Source organism: Protomyctophum parallelum (assembly GCF_964188405.1).
Source record: "Protomyctophum parallelum genome assembly, chromosome: 21".
Taxonomy (NCBI): domain Eukaryota; kingdom Metazoa; phylum Chordata; class Actinopteri; order Myctophiformes; family Myctophidae; genus Protomyctophum; species Protomyctophum parallelum.
Genome location: NC_139713.1, coordinates 26,982,563 through 26,999,284, shown reverse-complemented (window position 1 = coordinate 26,999,284; position 16,722 = coordinate 26,982,563). Strand labels below are relative to the sequence as shown.

At 42.4% G+C, this 16,722-nt stretch overlaps 1 protein-coding gene across 6 annotated transcripts; it reads right to left on the bottom strand.

Moving 5' to 3' along the window:
• Positions 1-3,772: 3,772 nt before the first annotated feature.
• LOC310878787 (urea transporter 1-like) lies at positions 3,773-11,077 on the bottom strand. Of its 6 annotated transcripts, none has more exons than XM_083793177.1 (10): positions 10,992-11,077; positions 9,771-9,928; positions 8,133-8,325; positions 7,870-7,998; positions 7,361-7,490; positions 6,979-7,044; positions 6,500-6,647; positions 5,828-5,962; positions 5,097-5,146; positions 3,777-4,760 (listed from the first exon to the last, which is right to left on the bottom strand). In XM_083793177.1, the coding sequence occupies exons 2-10, from the start codon at positions 9,880-9,882 to the stop codon at positions 4,515-4,517; spliced, it is 1,209 nt and encodes a 402-aa protein (XP_083649303.1). In that variant the 5' UTR covers positions 9,883-9,928; positions 10,992-11,077; the 3' UTR covers positions 3,777-4,514. The 6 variants fall into 6 exon arrangements, with proteins under 6 accessions (XP_083649305.1, XP_083649304.1, XP_083649303.1 ...); XM_083793176.1 differs by lacking the exon at positions 10,992-11,077 and adding an exon at positions 10,430-10,640; XM_083793175.1 differs by lacking the exon at positions 10,992-11,077 and adding an exon at positions 10,454-10,640 and having other exon boundaries at positions 9,771-9,930.
• Positions 11,078-16,722: the final 5,645 nt, after the last annotated feature.

Sequence of the window (16,722 nt, the reverse complement as noted above, 5' to 3'; positions counted from 1 at the left end):
AGAGAGAGCATACATACATACAAGGTCATGCTTCCTCCTCCTGATGCTGCACTCCACCAATGGCAGAAGGAGTTTCTAGTGGATTCTCCATTCTTCCTTACAGGAAACGGGAGACAAATTTGGTTTGAATGTGCAGAGCCAGAAGCGTCACACGGCAGATAGGAGGTCTTCCAGGCCTACTGCTCACAGACTGTGCCAAGATAGAATTAGCTCTTTCACAGTGTTCATTCTTCCTGCCCACTGGAACAACCACACTAAAGCCTCATTCATACAACGGATTTCTCAGTTAACAATGACAGTGACACACCATTTGTGTGCCCAAGTAAAGTAAATAACTGCAGGTTTTAGTGTGATGTGCTTGTCCCTTTTCTCTGTCTTTTTTCTGGATTCATGCCTCTTCATCAGCGGTGGAGAGTAACTAACTAAACTTAATTTATACTTTACTTGAGTAAATATTGTATTTTTTACTCAGCTACAATTATGTGACAGCTTTAGTTACTTTGCAGGTTTAGATTATAAATACAAAACATTTATACTTTTATTTTAGCTATTCAAAAATAGCACCTCTACCAGATCACAACAGATCGTGACATGTTGTGAGCTTGTAGATCTGCTATTGTTGGTACTATAAGCATATCTTGACACAATCACAAATACTACAGCATGTATGTTTACTAACATAACATTTTAAAAGCAGCTTTTCTAAATTGGGGTATTGCTACATTTACCGGTAGTTAAGTCAGTAGTGCACCACTGCAGAAATGTGTGACCATGGAGCTATCCACACATGTCCTTCATGTTCACATTCACAGCTCCATGTGTTTATGTTTAGGTGTGGGGGTGGGGCAGTAGGATATGTGAGGTGTTGCCAGGTCTGCTTATCATAAGCGACTTTGGGTTTGTTTTTCTGTAAAGTTGCTTGGAAATATTGAGTTGTGGGTTGCGTTGCGTTTTTCAGAGCTTGTTTCTAAAGTGCAGTTGCTTATTTGAGCTTGTTCCCTAATGTTGTATTTAAACCAATGGTTCTCAAACATTTTCAAATCTAGGACCCCCTAATTAATAATTATTTATTTGCCCATGGGCCCCCCTCATCTGAAAATAGTTTGTAGCAGCTAGGGACCCCAGTACTGGATTTGTGTTGTTAAAATGTTTAAAAAAATATTCAAAATGGTTCCTTTAAAAAAACAATTCTAGCAAACAATAGATACAAATTAATTAATTTAGTTACAAGCTCACAAGCAAGCTATTTTCAAATATCTGCCACGAAATATGGCAACACTGGTGAGGTGTCAGGTGAGTCACAGACTCACAGTGGAAGTGACACTGACATCATCCCATTGCCAACACCTCTCCAGGCCCTAAAGGTCACACTGTCCTGTTAACCAACCAGGCTGTGGGAAGGGGGAAAAGTTCACCTTTTATCTACTGCAGCAGGCCAAGGACGGTAGGACCACTTAGCTGAGAGAGACTTGTTTGACAGCACTATCATCAGTATTGTCAATAAGGCTTTTTGAGGGGCGCTAGCCCCTCCTATGCCCAGCTTTGTGTGTGGGTACAGGCACACTGTCGCGTCAAGAGGCGACAAGAAAGCACCTCTTCCCGTTTTTCAGCTGGTAGATGGAAATGACGCTTGCACGCTGCTTCAACTTGTAGTGTCGGCAAAGCGTTTCAGTTTTTTGCCCTTCGGGTCTTCGTCAGGAATGATGGCATGCATCCTGACGAAGACCCGAAGGGGTCAAAAAGTTGGAGCTCAATACCTGTGTGCAGACTTGACTTCCTATCTTCTCATCTGTACGTATGTGTGTTCAGCACCCATAGAATTGTTTAGATGTCCGTGCTTTCCTGCTGGATCCTATTTCTGATAAGAGTGCCCCTCACTTCACAGTTCACGGGTGTGATTTTTATTTATACACACAGTAACATGATGTAACAGTAACACTACAACTCGCACTACAACTCTGTACTGACTCACAGAACTTGTTCCTCTTTCTAGAAACGTCTGGAATAGTTATACTGCAGTCTATTATTGACACCTATGGTGGGTGGTTGCTGCTGCAGTAAAAACAGTCAGCGTAACCCACAGGTGTGAGTGTGACCTATTAGGTTTATTCAGGTATACTCTTGGCATAAACTAAAGAAAAATAAAGGTGCCAACTGCCTGGAACCGGAACCAGAGTGATGCCATATAGAACCATTTTTGGATTCAGACCAAGGCACTTTAAAGAACACCACTTAAAGGTTTTATGACATTCATTTTCATTTATTTTTCTTTTAGGTTTTATGACCTCAATTACACCCAAAAAACCTGAATTTTGAACATTCAGTGGATTTTCTGTGGTCAGAAGTTTTCTTTGGGGTTTTTTGGGCCTTTTGAGCTACAATGAAAACAGGCAACACAGTGAAACAGTGACATCTGCTGGCAAATCCCATTGACATATATGGGATTTGCAGTAAGTGATGTCACTTACTGCCGGCAAATCAGAGCACCTGTTTGAGCCAGAAAACCCCAGATCACAGAAAATCTACTGAATGTTAAAAAGTTAATGTTTTTTGGGTGCAATTGAGATTAGAAAACCTAAAAAAAACAAGAACAATTCCAAAACCTTTTTTTTAATGTCACAATCCCTTTAAACTTATACTTTGACGGTGTCTACCAGAGTTCTACACTTGGCCTGCTCCTTTTTCCTCTAAAACAAATCTCTTCACATGTAAGCCTGCAGATCTGTTTTCGACAAATGTTCGCTTATTAAGAGTAGACATGCTCAAAATGATGATGCCAGGGTTGAGTGGTTGAAGGTGCCTCAAGAACAATGAAAACATTCTTTGTTGAGGAACCATTTCTGGTTCCTTCACAAAAAACGGTTCTCTATGAGGAACATAAAAAGCCATTCACCAAACAAAATAAACGTTTATCCACACTTAATCATCAACCTCCTCTTCTGGCCTTCTGTTACATAATCATCCTGCAGCCCCCACACATGACTGAGTGTGAATGTCACTGTGTCCCAGTGGCTGGGCCAAGTGTTCCATGATAAAACGCACACACACATACAGTAACGCCATGTGCAGTTTTTGAGGGGCGCTAGCCTCTCTTATATTCAGCTATTAGTGTAGATTTTCGTCCTACACAAACATTAAATTCCCATTGACAATGCATGGAGAATTTACGTCATGTGGTTGAGCAAATCAGCTTAGTGTCTATTTTCATCCTACAGATTAAATTCCCATCGACAATGAATGAAAAATGTATGTCAGTCTGAGCAAATTGGCTTATTTTTTTTCTTACAAAGTGTCTGAGCAAATAGACATGTTACATCATGATGATGTACGATAAGAGCGCCCCTCATTTCACACGAGTGTGATTTCTTCCCTAGCAATTGCGTTTAACATACCATTGTCCAGTGTCTGACCTAGACTGGACAACCAGCTGTCCCTTATAGATCTAGTTACCCTAAGTGTCATTGTCATTCCTTGCTCATTTTATATTTGGGATACACACGACTTTGTGAGCCTTGTGTCTTTGACATGTTTTTAAATAACAATGTTACATGTTATACTAAAACCTGTTCCCTCTTTTCCTTTGATGGAAATCCTGTGTGGGGATCTCTAGATGGTGCATAAGCATTTATATAGCGCCTTTATCCAAGGCGCTTTACATAGATTGTGCATTACATTCACCCATTCACACACATTCATACACTGATGGTGGCGGAATCCATGCAAGGCACCAACCAGCACATCAGGAGCAATTTGGGGTTCAGTGTCTTGCTCAAGGACACTAACTCTGGGGGAGCCCGGGTTCGAACTGGCAACCTTGCGAACATTCAGCGAAAATTGTGACATGTGAGACTTGGTGTGGACGTGCCAAAATAGGGGGCCTTGTATGGACCCCTTAAATATTTATGTAGTGCATATGGTTACATTTAAGGCTACAAGCAAACTTACTGTACCAAAGGCAGCACTTTTAATTTCCCTTAGCAGTGCTGCCCTCTGCTGTCAACATTTACAACAATTATTCTGGGACATGGAAATGCACTATAATACTGTATAAAGGAGAACTCAAAGCAATAGATATTAATAGTATAAATTAAATTGCTGGGATATATTGCAAACGGGCACAACTGCCCTACTCAACTGCTACGTGCACATGGTGTTTGATTGGCCGAGCGACACCAATTAACCAATTTTAGTTTCAAACTTATAGGACATAACTCAGATGTTTCAATAACTTGATTGGAGTCCGTTTATGCCAAATAAATTTGATTTGACATAACTTAAAAGGTCCATGGATGCTGTTGCTGATGCTGTCCGTTTCTATTTGCCAAAGAAGCTTGCAATTTACAATGGGAAAGAGAATGTACGTACAAGACATCCTCGCATGTTGGGTGGTCTAGAATAGACCAGGGGTGTCTGGTGGCAGAAGGGGGGGAGGGACATTAAGTTGACAAGAGTCAGAGGTATGTTGCGCAAGTTGGCAGCTCGACAGAGTGCATTTCTAGTTTTTTGATGCTACATTAACACATTTCGCTGGGGACCTCTGGAGTCCCTTCAAGGACCCCACTTTGAGAACCACTTCTGTAGATCTGCTGAGGACCTTTAGACCTCTCAGAGTCTCTCAGTTCTCTGAAGTACTGCAGGTTCTTCTCGGGGTAGGAGACCACCGACAGAGGCAGTCTGCAGATGGCCGGTGTTTCAGGAGAGAGGAGGAGGAAGATGAGAGTTGACAGGCAGAAAGGCCAGGTGCATGCTGGCAACGCCACCTGAAACAAGAGGAACGTGCTGAAGCGTTGCGGGGGATATGTGAGCGGTCACATGAGGCTGATCTGAATTGATTTAGGACAGCGATTCCCAACCTGTGGGCCGGGGCCCACTGTTGGGCCGTGAGGATATTGCAAGTGGGCCCCCAGTTACTTGGAAAAACATGTTTTAATGATTATATGAGGCAAAAGTATTTTTTCTTTAAAACCTTTGATCATTAAAATAAACATGCTAGAAAATGCAAGTGGCCCACCGCAAACACTTTCAAGATTTTCAAGTTGGCCCTGGTCCCGAAAAGGTTGGGAATCGTTGATTTAGGAAGAAAAGTCCTTACTTACAGTGGACATGAGATTTGAAATAGCTGCAGTCATATAAGCACAGAAAAACGCTGTAAAGAATCATATTTGTTTTGTTAATAAAATAAGAATTACTAAAGGAACAGTTCAACCATTTTTCAACCAATGCTCATTATAAGATGGCACAATAGTCTCTGCATCTCAGATGTCGGCTGTGAACAATTCATACCCACAAATGACATCTGCAGGGAGACCAAGCTAACTGAAACTACAGCCTCTCTTTTCCTGGAAAGTTAGCGCAAGAAAATACATTAGAAGCCTTTCTTGCCATTCTTGCATAAATAAACCGAAACGAAAGTAACACGTTTGAATGAAATCTTGTTTGAAATGACAACTTTGAAATGTCAAAGGCACATTTTTGAACCATCCATAAAAATAAAAATAAGTTTTCTGAAATAAATATTTTCACGATTTTTCAAAAATAGCAGACCTACAAGCTCGGTGAGCGCTATGAGCTTGTAGATCTGCTATTTTTCAATAGCTAAATTATAACAATGTTTAAAGCACCAAAATGGGTTCCCGCCCAAAATGGGTTAAATCGCCTTCTGCGATTCTGACCAATCCATTTTCAGTGGAAACACAGAAAATCCTGGTGGAAAGGGGGCCAGTGAAGTACTCTGTCCTATAGTGAGCATTAGAGGTTCATATATGAAGATAATGTTGAACAATGGTCAAATGTTTTTTTCAATATATTTATTCTTCTTCAGTCTTACCACAGGTTAGAGCCAGTAAGTGTGCCTGCCATGTCAAAGCATAAAACATCCCTCCGATGGCAGCACAGGACAAAGCGCTGTTATATCCCCACAGCCCTGAGTAAATGTCCCCGTGTGAAGCTGCTAAAGCCAGACCTGCACAAAGCATACGAGCACAAGGTTCTATATGAAATAGCTGTCAAACAGGACAAAACACCTAATGCATTCAGAATGCCCAAATCTGTAGTTCACCCAAATAATGACTTATTTTCGATCAATTACAGACCCCATGAAGTTCCTCACTGTATTGCATTACTGCTATTATTTTAATGTGTTATGCTTTGCTTTACCTTTTTTCTCCATTGCTCTGTAAAGCACTTTGAGCTGCATTTCATGTCATGAAAGGTGCTATACAAAAAGTTTTTTTATTATTAAATAAGCCAATCAAATCATCACATGTCATGCTACAAACACATTCCGTGCTCAAACACACCTAAACACAAAGCTAATAGCAAATAGCACAATACTGTCATTCAACAAAGTACGAGTGTTAAGCGTGTTAAGTATAGTGTTAAATATTAAGCCATGATAGTGCATCTTACCCTGGATGTTAACATCTGAACCGCAGCTTTTACAGGCATATTTAATTAACATTATGTATTTGTATAAATGAAGCTGCCACAGGATTGTTACCAGATAATACTCCAACGGCAGAGCCCAGCATGGCATGAAGAAAGATGGTTGGTGAGGCGATCAGCAGAGCCAGCAGAAACACACCTGCAGACCAGGGGTTGTCACATCCATACACCTGACTGACCCCTACTGGCACCGCCAGGAACAGCTGCAAACAAGGCATCAGTAAGATCACGGTTTCTCTTAATTCAATTCCATAGATTCCCCAGTGTTTAAAGCTGCAATCCATAATGTTATCCTTATGTTAAGCCCTCTCCAGGCTCATGTACTTGGTCTTCTCTTTTTGCCCCTCTTTATCTAACCTTTTTGGTAGAGGTTTTTGCCCTTTCTCATGTATTGTTCTCATCTTTCAGTTGAATCACTGGTGCAATGTTGCTGAGAGGGCCCCCTCCGCTATGTGAGCTATGCGAAGCTGCCCCTACCTCTTGTAATCTGAAGTGAGAGATGTTATCTGGGCTGATGGCATTTATGTCACATACCTGAGAGACATCAAGTCCTTCCATGGTGCCGTTGTGATGCCAAGGGGGCGACTTTGTGATGAATGGCTGAAAGATCAGATACAGTACGAGTTGCGTGCATGTGTGCATGTGCAATTATTGATTTGTGTTCATATCTGTGTACTGTAAGTTTTGTCTGTGTATCTGAAGGAATTTATGAGTGGTCTTACTACTAATATTTTTGGGGAAATAATTATTTAAAAAAGAAAGAATATATATATATTTGACATAACATAGCGGAAGTATCTCATTTGGTGTTTTCACACAATGTCATACAGTACCATGAATGCATATATGCATGCAAGCTGTGTGTTTGTGTGCACATGTGCACGCATGTATGCGTTTCTGACTGTAACAGCTATACCCCAGGAAAGTAGGGATGGTTGTGTCCTGTGGCTGCTAGATGAAGACATAGCAGAATGTTAAAGGGCAGTGTGAACACCGGGACGTCCCATTTGCTGGTGATTGAGGACAAGGCACGGGATACCACTGGACTGCAAAGCACAAAAACAGGAAGCAGGATATGGATTAGTGATTGGGTGGAAAAACAAACCATTGTGCAAACCTTTGTGCAATGAAATTAAGAGCCGACGTGTGTTTGTTTGTCTTTGTCATGGGGATCAAGCTGTATTGAGAACAAAGATGTAGGTGTGAATCTACACGTTATCGTTTACTCTCAGCCTTAACCCATTAAGACCTGAGGCAGATTCTACAAAATGCCTTCTAAATCAGTCATTTTCGCATTTTATTTCGGAATAATTTCCAAAATAGCAGACAAATTTCTCAGCGAGACCTTGACCATGATCTGTCGACTGGACTTCAATGTAAAATAACCTATACTGTAGCTGATGAACACCTGAAGAGCTCACTTACCATAACATGGACATGAACATATTTGGCAGTAAAAGCCACCAGTACCAATCTCCCTTGGCAGAGAAAACGGCCATCAGCATTCCAACCAGGGTTCCATTGTAGCCATATAAACCAGCCAATATGGCCGCCCTGAGTTGATACGACAGAAATATTCAATACCGTAGGTTAGAAAATGCCATTGCTTGTTTTCAATCTTATGCTCATTGTAAGATAGCACCAACTCCGTCTACTTGCTCTGCGTCTCAGCACTTGGTACATGTTACCTATCATGTCCTAGCAGCACTACAGCAGACATGGTGGAGACGAGGGTCCCCAGCAGGCCGTTCAGACCCCACCAGGGGTTCTGCAGAAACAGACCAACTGTGATAAGGAATCCACTGAGTGGGTTGTTGACGAACATGACCTGAGCAACTCCCCGAAAAACACAGTCCACCAACTGGAGCATCACAGACTGTCCTGGAGAAGAATGATGCGATACCATAAATCAAAATCTGTGTCAATGGCTGCGGTTACATGAGGGCTTTTTCATTCAGAATGAAAACTTCAGAATGAATTAATTCAGAAGTAATGTTTTTTGCTGCGTGTTTACATGGGAAAGGTCATTCCAAATGAGTGTTTACATGGACAATACTTTTAAATCCCATTATTTCATTCCACATCAGGTTTGGGGCTGGGAAGGCTTCTGATTGGATAGGGGGCGGCGGATATGTTTACGTCCAGTGGTGGAAAGTACATTTACTTTAGTACTAAAGCACAATTTTGAGGTATTTCTACTTTACTTTCCAATTGTTTTACTTTTACTACACTACAGTAAAACAAAATAATAATAATAGAAAAACACTTTTATGCCGTATTACTTTATATTTGATGTATCCTGTAGCCTATGAGAGGTTTCTAATATAATTTCTTAATATAATTAATCGCAAAACAAGAGCATAATATAGCCATACCAATTACATGGAAACAAGCATGCACAGAAAGACCAGAATGAACTTCAATCCGAATGAGTGTTTACATGAGTCCACAATTGTTTCAATAGGATTTAAAAATGGAATAAACCGGTCAGTTACATCAGATCTAAGTTTAAATCAGATTGACCATTTTCATTCCGATTTAAGTTTTTGTAGGTGTTTACATGAGAACTTTTAATAGGATTTAACTTTTATTCTAAATGAAAAGGGGATTTAACTGTCCATGTAAACGTAGCCACTGTTAATGTATGAAGGTTTATTGCCACTATATTATTATTCAAATAACACAAGCATTGTTTAGTTCCTATTCTTTCTTATTAGTTCTTTAAAAAAAAATACATACAGATAATCAGATATACACTATCACATTCCGGCCAATCCCAATTTGCATCCTCAATTTTCCATCTTCACTTTTGTCTTCAATGTTTGTGTTTACACAAACCTGAGCTAGGCATCAGCCAATCCTCTTATTATCATACAACAGCCACGGGCGTAGCTAAACTGTATCTCTCGAGTATTGCCCAATGTCTGACATCCCTCTACCAGCCACATATATACATCTCCCACCCAATCACGGTGGCCAATCACAATTTGCATCCTCACTTTTCCATCTTCACTTTTGTCTTCAATGTTCGTGTTTACACAAACCCGGAAAGCTGGGCATAGGAGGGGCTAGTGCCCCTCAAAAATAAAATGCCGCTCAATATTATTGCAGATTTTGTGAATAGCCTGTCATTACAAATTCAAAATTTTCAAATTCAGAATTTTCAAAGATAGTGTATAAAAGTATATAAAATAAATAAATAAAAGAGTATAAAAAAGTGATTAACTGGTAAATACCACTCCTACAGTATATTTTAGGAGACAGATTTGTGAATTGAACACACTGTAGTTAAACAGTGGAATAAACACAAATAGATCATCACTTACGTTGAATCCATTTTCCATACTCGTGCATGTCTCCAGTACAAAGGCACATGGCTCTGAAGAGACTGGAGCTAACTTGAAGTTCCTTATTTGAAGGCTGTGTGATACGTTCCATGTCTTATGTCAATGCAGGCTTTTTATTCATGGATGGCTGCTTTGGTCTGCATAATAGAGATAGAGATATCAAATTACATAGACATGTAGTCTTTAGTGTCTTATACACAGTTGTCCAGAACCGCCACAGCGCCACTCGGTGGCGCGCTATGAGCTTGTAGATATGCTATTTTTCAATAGCTAAATTATACACCAAAAGGGGTTCCCGCCCAAAATGGGTTAATCATTACTTAACCAGTCCACTTCTCACAGTCAGTTTGCACTCTTCAGACATTCTCCACAGCCCATTATAATTTGGAATATTGTAAACTGTCTACATTTTAGACATTTTTACAATATACCAACTAAACTATCTCAAGATTGTTTCATACATAGCAAGGGGAGTTAAATGTATATTATACATAACACATAAGCACATAGGCATGACAATAAACAAGGTGCTGCTAAAGTATATACAGTATAACTTTCCACCAATTCTCTCTGATTTGGTTATTAGATTTCATTAACCATATGTAATAATAGTCTATGTTTAATCAACCGTACTGTACCTGAAATATATACTTGAAAAATACTTGAAATATGATCCAGGAAATAATGTTTCCCTCAGTCGATGAATAGTCCTTGGCAATATTTTTGAACAGGCTACAATCCACCCTCCCCTATCACAGGGTTCCTTAAAGAAACAATTCACTACTTCCCTTTAAACACAGACAATGTCGAGGAATTCTGGATGAAGTAGTAATTGTTGAGGCAAACAAAGTCAGGGACACTTCTAATCATAAAATAGAGGTTTATGCATGAGCTCATGGAGAGATTACACATTCAGGGTGGAGCTACAGCAGTTCTCGGGGGAAAGCAGGGAGAGAACCTAGTTATAGATTATGAAGATAAGAGAGGAAGCCGTACCCTAAACAGCTTTTCTCCTTAAAGTTAGATTAGACAATTTGGTCGTTACTCGTTATGCCAATGGCGCCAGTGAGGAGCTCCCACTGGGAGGACGTAGAGCCTTCATCCTACTCTACACGCCCTACCTACACGTTCCACCCCAGTCCGTATGACTACATCCAATGACCAATATCCAGACTGTCCTCTAGTTTTTGTATTGCTCACCTGAAATCCAGTGTAGAAGCTCAAAAGCTTAGCATCGTTCTGGAATCTTTGAAGACCAACGCCTTAAGCAATTTGTTTTCCTGGGTGAGGCGCTGTGCTGCGTCCAGCTGCTCTTGTAGTGGCAGAGGCAACTGAGAGTAGTCGTGGTCAGGATGGGGTTCCGGCTGAACATCTGCCTTGAGGCTATAGGAGACAAATCAGACAACATGAACTCTATATATGCAGTTTGAGCATCTCTGGTGAAAAGCAGTGGTGTCAAAAGTACTCACATTTTTACTGCAATGTAAAAACTACTAATTTACTCGAGGAAATGTACAAAAGTATTGACATCAAAATATACCAATACTACAAAGTCAGTAAATTAAACATGTACTAATGCACAAACTTGGACACATCATCAGTGTTGTAAACCTGGAATCGTTGGGTGTTTCTGGGTCTTACATCAGTGGCCCAGGAAATTATTCTCCATTCATTTTCTCCATAGGCTTTTCAAAAAGTATTTATATAGAGACGGTTACGCTGCGGACAAAGCCAACTCGGATCGTGACAAATCATGACAACAAACACAATATTTTGTGCCGATCAAATAATTTGAAAGAAGAAAATAAAGGCAGGATACAACACTATTTGTTTTGTTTTTCTTCTTACTAATTATTTGATCGGCCCAAAACATTGTAATTATTGTCATGATTTGTCACGATCCGAGTTGGCTTTGTCCGCGGCGTAACAGTCTTTAAATAAATACTTTTTGAAAAGCCTATGGAGAAAATGAAATAATTTCCTGGGTCACTCGTCGTTCTGAAAGGGGGGCGGGACTAGACGAACCCTTAACCCCTCAACTAAGTTCACGCTAAGGCTAAAACTTCAGAGGTTACCAAGGTTCTCCCCGGGTTAACCCGGCTAACACGAGAGAACAACACAGCAAGGTTCCTTTGTTTGTAAAATTTCCTCCAGATTTCCCCGACTTTGTCACTCTTACAGAGCGACGAAAGTGTGGGAAAAGCTTTTTACTATCGCTAGTCTGGCTTCAGAGCCAGCCTTGGCGCGAGCATATTAGCTTCCCCCCTTCGGCTGCTAGCCGAGACAATGTACTATCACAGACAGGGTAAACCTGTCTGGTAAGCGACAGATATACACAAACAGTCCACATCCCCGCAAGGCACAGAGGGGGTCGTGAAGGAACTTCTCCAGCACGACTAAGCTAAAGAACACGCCAGGAAATGGCTACAAACTGACAAAAGGTTTTTCTCTGGCTTATAATCCAGACCTACTGCCAACGAGCTCGTAAACCTGAACAAGTCGAGTTCTATTTTTCTAACAAGTGGCATAATGGAACCATGGTATAATCACAGTGATCCAGAGCCCCTAAACCGGTGTATACACCCTTCCTTTTGGAACCAGCACCCTCAACAGAACTAGAGGGTTTTCTGGAACCATTGGGGCACTATTCTGGTACAAGCAACAACAAAAAACACGGCAGGATCTTAGGCCCCCCCTAAGGTCGGTGTGGAAATACAGGAACTAACGCCTTGATTCCCAACGAAGCAGCATGTGGCTGAGCCTTCCCCAACACGGATTAGCTCGGGATGTTTAACGGGTTGTCGTTTTCGTCTAAAGCCGAACTGTGTTACGTTACGGGTGGTCTTGAAAACTCGTCCCAACTGTTACACTTGCTGTCTTCTCTTCTCCAGTTCAATCAGACATGGCCGCTAGACGACCACCGTGTCTGAGCCAGACCAACCCGACCCCACAGCGAACCTGTGGGACCCCGGGTTGCTCGAACAGGATGTCAGGCTGGGACACACGAGATATGCGTCCACTGCCTGGGTCTGCGCACTCACAGGAGTCCTCGGGGAGAGACCCACCTTGCCCACACTGCAGGCAGCTCTACTGGGGACTCAGACGTCGCCGTGCGAAGCGCGCAGATAAACCGCTGCCACAGACCAGACCTAGGGAGGCTTTCCTGGGACGACTGGCTTCTCCCTACTGCCGGTGGCGCCGGGAGGGGCACAACCCTGAGGGGGAGGGGCCCCCCCCCCAACGAGGCACCAGGGTCACAGGACGTCAGGAGGAGGGACGAGCAGCGCCTCAGGGGCGTTCCCCCCCCCCCTACCCACCCGCGGACATATCCTTCGGGAGACAGGACGTCAGAGCACCACACCTCCCGGAGACGGATTTCCGCTTCACGAGGCCCAAGGACCCACGCCAACGGAGGGAGGCCTCTCCCTCCCCGCCGAGACAATCCTCCCACCCACCGGTTGGCCGGTTACCGGCAACAAGGGTGGCCTGCCCCCAGCCCCGAGGGAGCCGTAGGCTTCTCATCAGAGAGCGGCTACACGCAGGTGTGCTCTGAGCTCGGGTACCCTCTCGAGGACTCTGGGTCGTCCTCTGAGGCATGGTCGACCCGCAGGTCGAGGAGGCGGATTTATCCACCCCGGTTCACCCGGGACGAAGGGGAGGAGATGATTGCCATCTTGGCTTCCACATCCTCATCCTATCTCTCATCCTGTGCCTCTCCCCCAGCAGGCTTCTCACTGTGTAAGTGTGTATGTAAACAAACACTCATTAATGCTCACGGTACTTAAAACAAAATGATCAATAATACACAGTTCAGTTCATTTAATTTTTTGATATTGCACACAATAAAAAGTGAAATACATTTTGTTGATCGCCAATGCTTTACATGCTGCTATTGCAGCATTGTCCAAAAAGGGATAGGGAGAACTTAGCACTAAGCTTGTTCGGCCCTACCAGGAGTCTTTGATTTGGTCCATGGAAACAGCTGGTGGAGTGGGATTCACATTCTGCTTGTCTTGTATCTCTCCACCAGCAAGATCCTTACTGTGTATATAAACAACCTCTCATTAATGCTCACAGTACTTAAAACAAATCAATGATTATTGATTATACACACACACACACACACACACACACACACACACACACACACACACACACACACACACACACACACACACACACACACACACACACACACGCATATTTACTCATGTGTTCCACTTCCAAGATGTTAATATTCACTTACTACAATCTCAATCTTCTACTCTGGACTTTGGTGGCTTTGGTCCATGGAAAGAGCTGGGGCACACTGCCTGGAAGCAGGCATTTCTTCCTGCCTGGAAGCAGGCATGTCCCATCATAACACTCAGGGCTGAAGTGATTGCAACACACTTTCGTGTTTGATGTAATCCGTGAGCATTAGACATAATAAATGTGTGTTCCATTGTTTGAGCATAGACTACACCACATCACGTTACATCAACTTCAAAGTACTTCATTTTCCTTTGGGAACATGATAACAGCAAAACAAGTTACAGTAATGTTAGTTTGCAAAGGGCCGACAGGTGGTACTGTTGTGATGTGATCTCTAATAACAGGGCTAACGCTAAGCAAAACCAATTTTACCTTGAAATTCGGCCCGATGTCCCTCCGGATTTTCACGATCCATTGTGTCCTAAGTTTGCTTTCCACCGGAAAACGATGAAATGACAGAGTTCTACCAGATTCGCGACGTTTAGCGGATTTGCAGCCGGGAACACAGCAAACAGACATGGTTAATGGCTATTGCCACAGCGACGCTAACATCGGCTCGCGCTTAGGGCTCGCGTCGCGTCACGGGAGTCTTTTTTGCAGAGCCTGGGAGTTTAGGTATAGTTTTACTGAGGTTAGGTAACTTAGTTTTAGGTAGACTATCCACCTCGGAGGAAAGCCCAGCCTGCTCTCTGTTGTGTTGTGATGTAATTTCCTGTGTTTTGGTGAATTTGCTACCCCTGCTATCAGGCTTGCTTGACTATAGCGTTGGGAAATTCTGGTTACACTTTCAGCCATTAAAACACAAAACGTAGGCCTATAGAGATTGATTTGAAACAATTAATGTAAGCCTCATCTTTAATAAGTTATTAAGTGAATATCAATTCCAATTCGTATGATTGCAGTGCATGAGTTCATCTCCAGACCCCTAAGCGTTCGTGTGGAGGTCCTTTTTTTTTTAGATGTGAGTACACAGAGGATGAGAGGAGTCGCCCAAAAAAGACAAAAGTGGAATAAAATATTTACCACAGGTCGCAAAATCGTTCATTTCCCGTCAGTCACTCATTATCTCCAATCATAGTATCATACATGGGAATGCCCCCAAATAAGCCCAGGTCGTGACATCATCAGGGATGGAATCCCTGTTGCAATTAAGCCCATATATGGAGATCCCTGATGTCATCAATATTGGCCAGCAACTCTACATCTGACTTCAAACCCTTAGATCTCCATATATGGATATATATATCCATAATGTTGATCTTTACCCATCCATCCTTCCTCTTCAATGTCTCCCTTTTGACTGATACCTAATCCATTCAAACTCTAGACGGGCCTGCCCCAAAATTATTAGTGCAGCCACGAAAACTAGAGTTCTCAACAGGTACCACCCTTAGATCTCCCTATATGGAGCTGACCTGTGTCAGCCATATGTTGATCTGACCTCATCAAACCCTGTACACTCAAGACATGCTCCTTATATGGCCAGTACATAATTCATTCCATGTTGATCTGACCCCCCCATGCCAAAGTGCCAGCGCTCACACAGCAGTCTGCCGTCAACGAGACAGATGCATGCTCGCTTCTCGCCCTTAGGCGTCTTACTGGTATTACTATAGTTCTTCTGACCAAGCAATTGGTTGAAATAGGCTATCCAGCCGTGCTGAAACGAGCATGACAGCACACCTAGCCTTTAATAGAAGATTTGAGAACGGATTAATCACATTAGAAATATCATCAATTGTGCTGATTAGTGATTAGAGCAGCAGCAGCAGTGTTATCAGAGCAGCAGCATTATTGGCTTAGGGATGGAACAAAAAGGGTAAGTATATGCTCCTGTAGCTCTGTTCCTAGCCCTCCAAGCAGAACCCTTAATGGTACTGAAGTTTCTGACATTTTGACGACACAGACCATGGGGTCCTGTTCCAGCAGTACCATGCCACCTGATACGCACCCATTTTAAAACATAAACAACATGTTTCGCTGCTCCCCGCGCTCTATGACGATATAATTCAGTGTGAGGCTTTCTGAATATGTAAAGTATAAGTACACATACATGCCGCTGCGAATATCTCCTGTGGCGCGGAAGCCGTTAAGTATTTTTAATATATGTTTGCCCGATTTGGAAGCTTGGATTCTTCTTTTCCTTCCTTGTTTATTGACACCTCATTGTACCGCCTATCTGGCTAGCTAGTGGCGCTATAGCTATGACACAGCAGATCAGAGGCAGGGACGTAGCCGCACAAGCCAACCGCACACCGGGAGGCGGTACAATAAACGGTAAACAAACAAGAAGAAATAAAGCGACCAAATCGGTCAAACAAAGATTAAAAATACTTAACGGCTTCCGCGCCACAGGAGATATTCGCAGCTGGATGTATAGCTACTTAAAGTTACCGAATTCAGAATAACTCAAGGAAAATAATGGCGTCACATGCCGCGGGTCCTATTTTAGAGAGAATCTCCACTTCCGCGTATAGGAATTTCCATACGAAAATACAGTAGTGAGCAGGGACCCAACGTAAAACTCAACAAAATATCAGAAAAGATACAGTTTTTGTCACGTTATGAGCTTGTAGATTTGCAATTTTCTCAATTTCTGTGAATCTCATGTGACATCATTTAAAATAAGACATTAAAAGTTAAAACCATTTTGGTCTCATCATACCAATAGTGGGGC

Coding starts and splice junctions, on each gene's coding strand:
- LOC310878787 (XM_083793177.1), bottom strand. CDS start 9,882: ATGGAACGTATCACACAGCCTTCAAATAAGGAACTTCAAGTTAGCTCC. Junction 5,963..6,499: donor TGCCGTTGGAGTATTATCTG/GTAACAATCCTG, acceptor TGCTTTGTGCAG/GTCTGGCTTTAGCAGCTTCA. Junction 5,147..5,827: donor CTTACTGGCTCTAACCTGTG/GTAAGACTGAAG, acceptor GATTCTTTACAG/CGTTTTTCTGTGCTTATATG.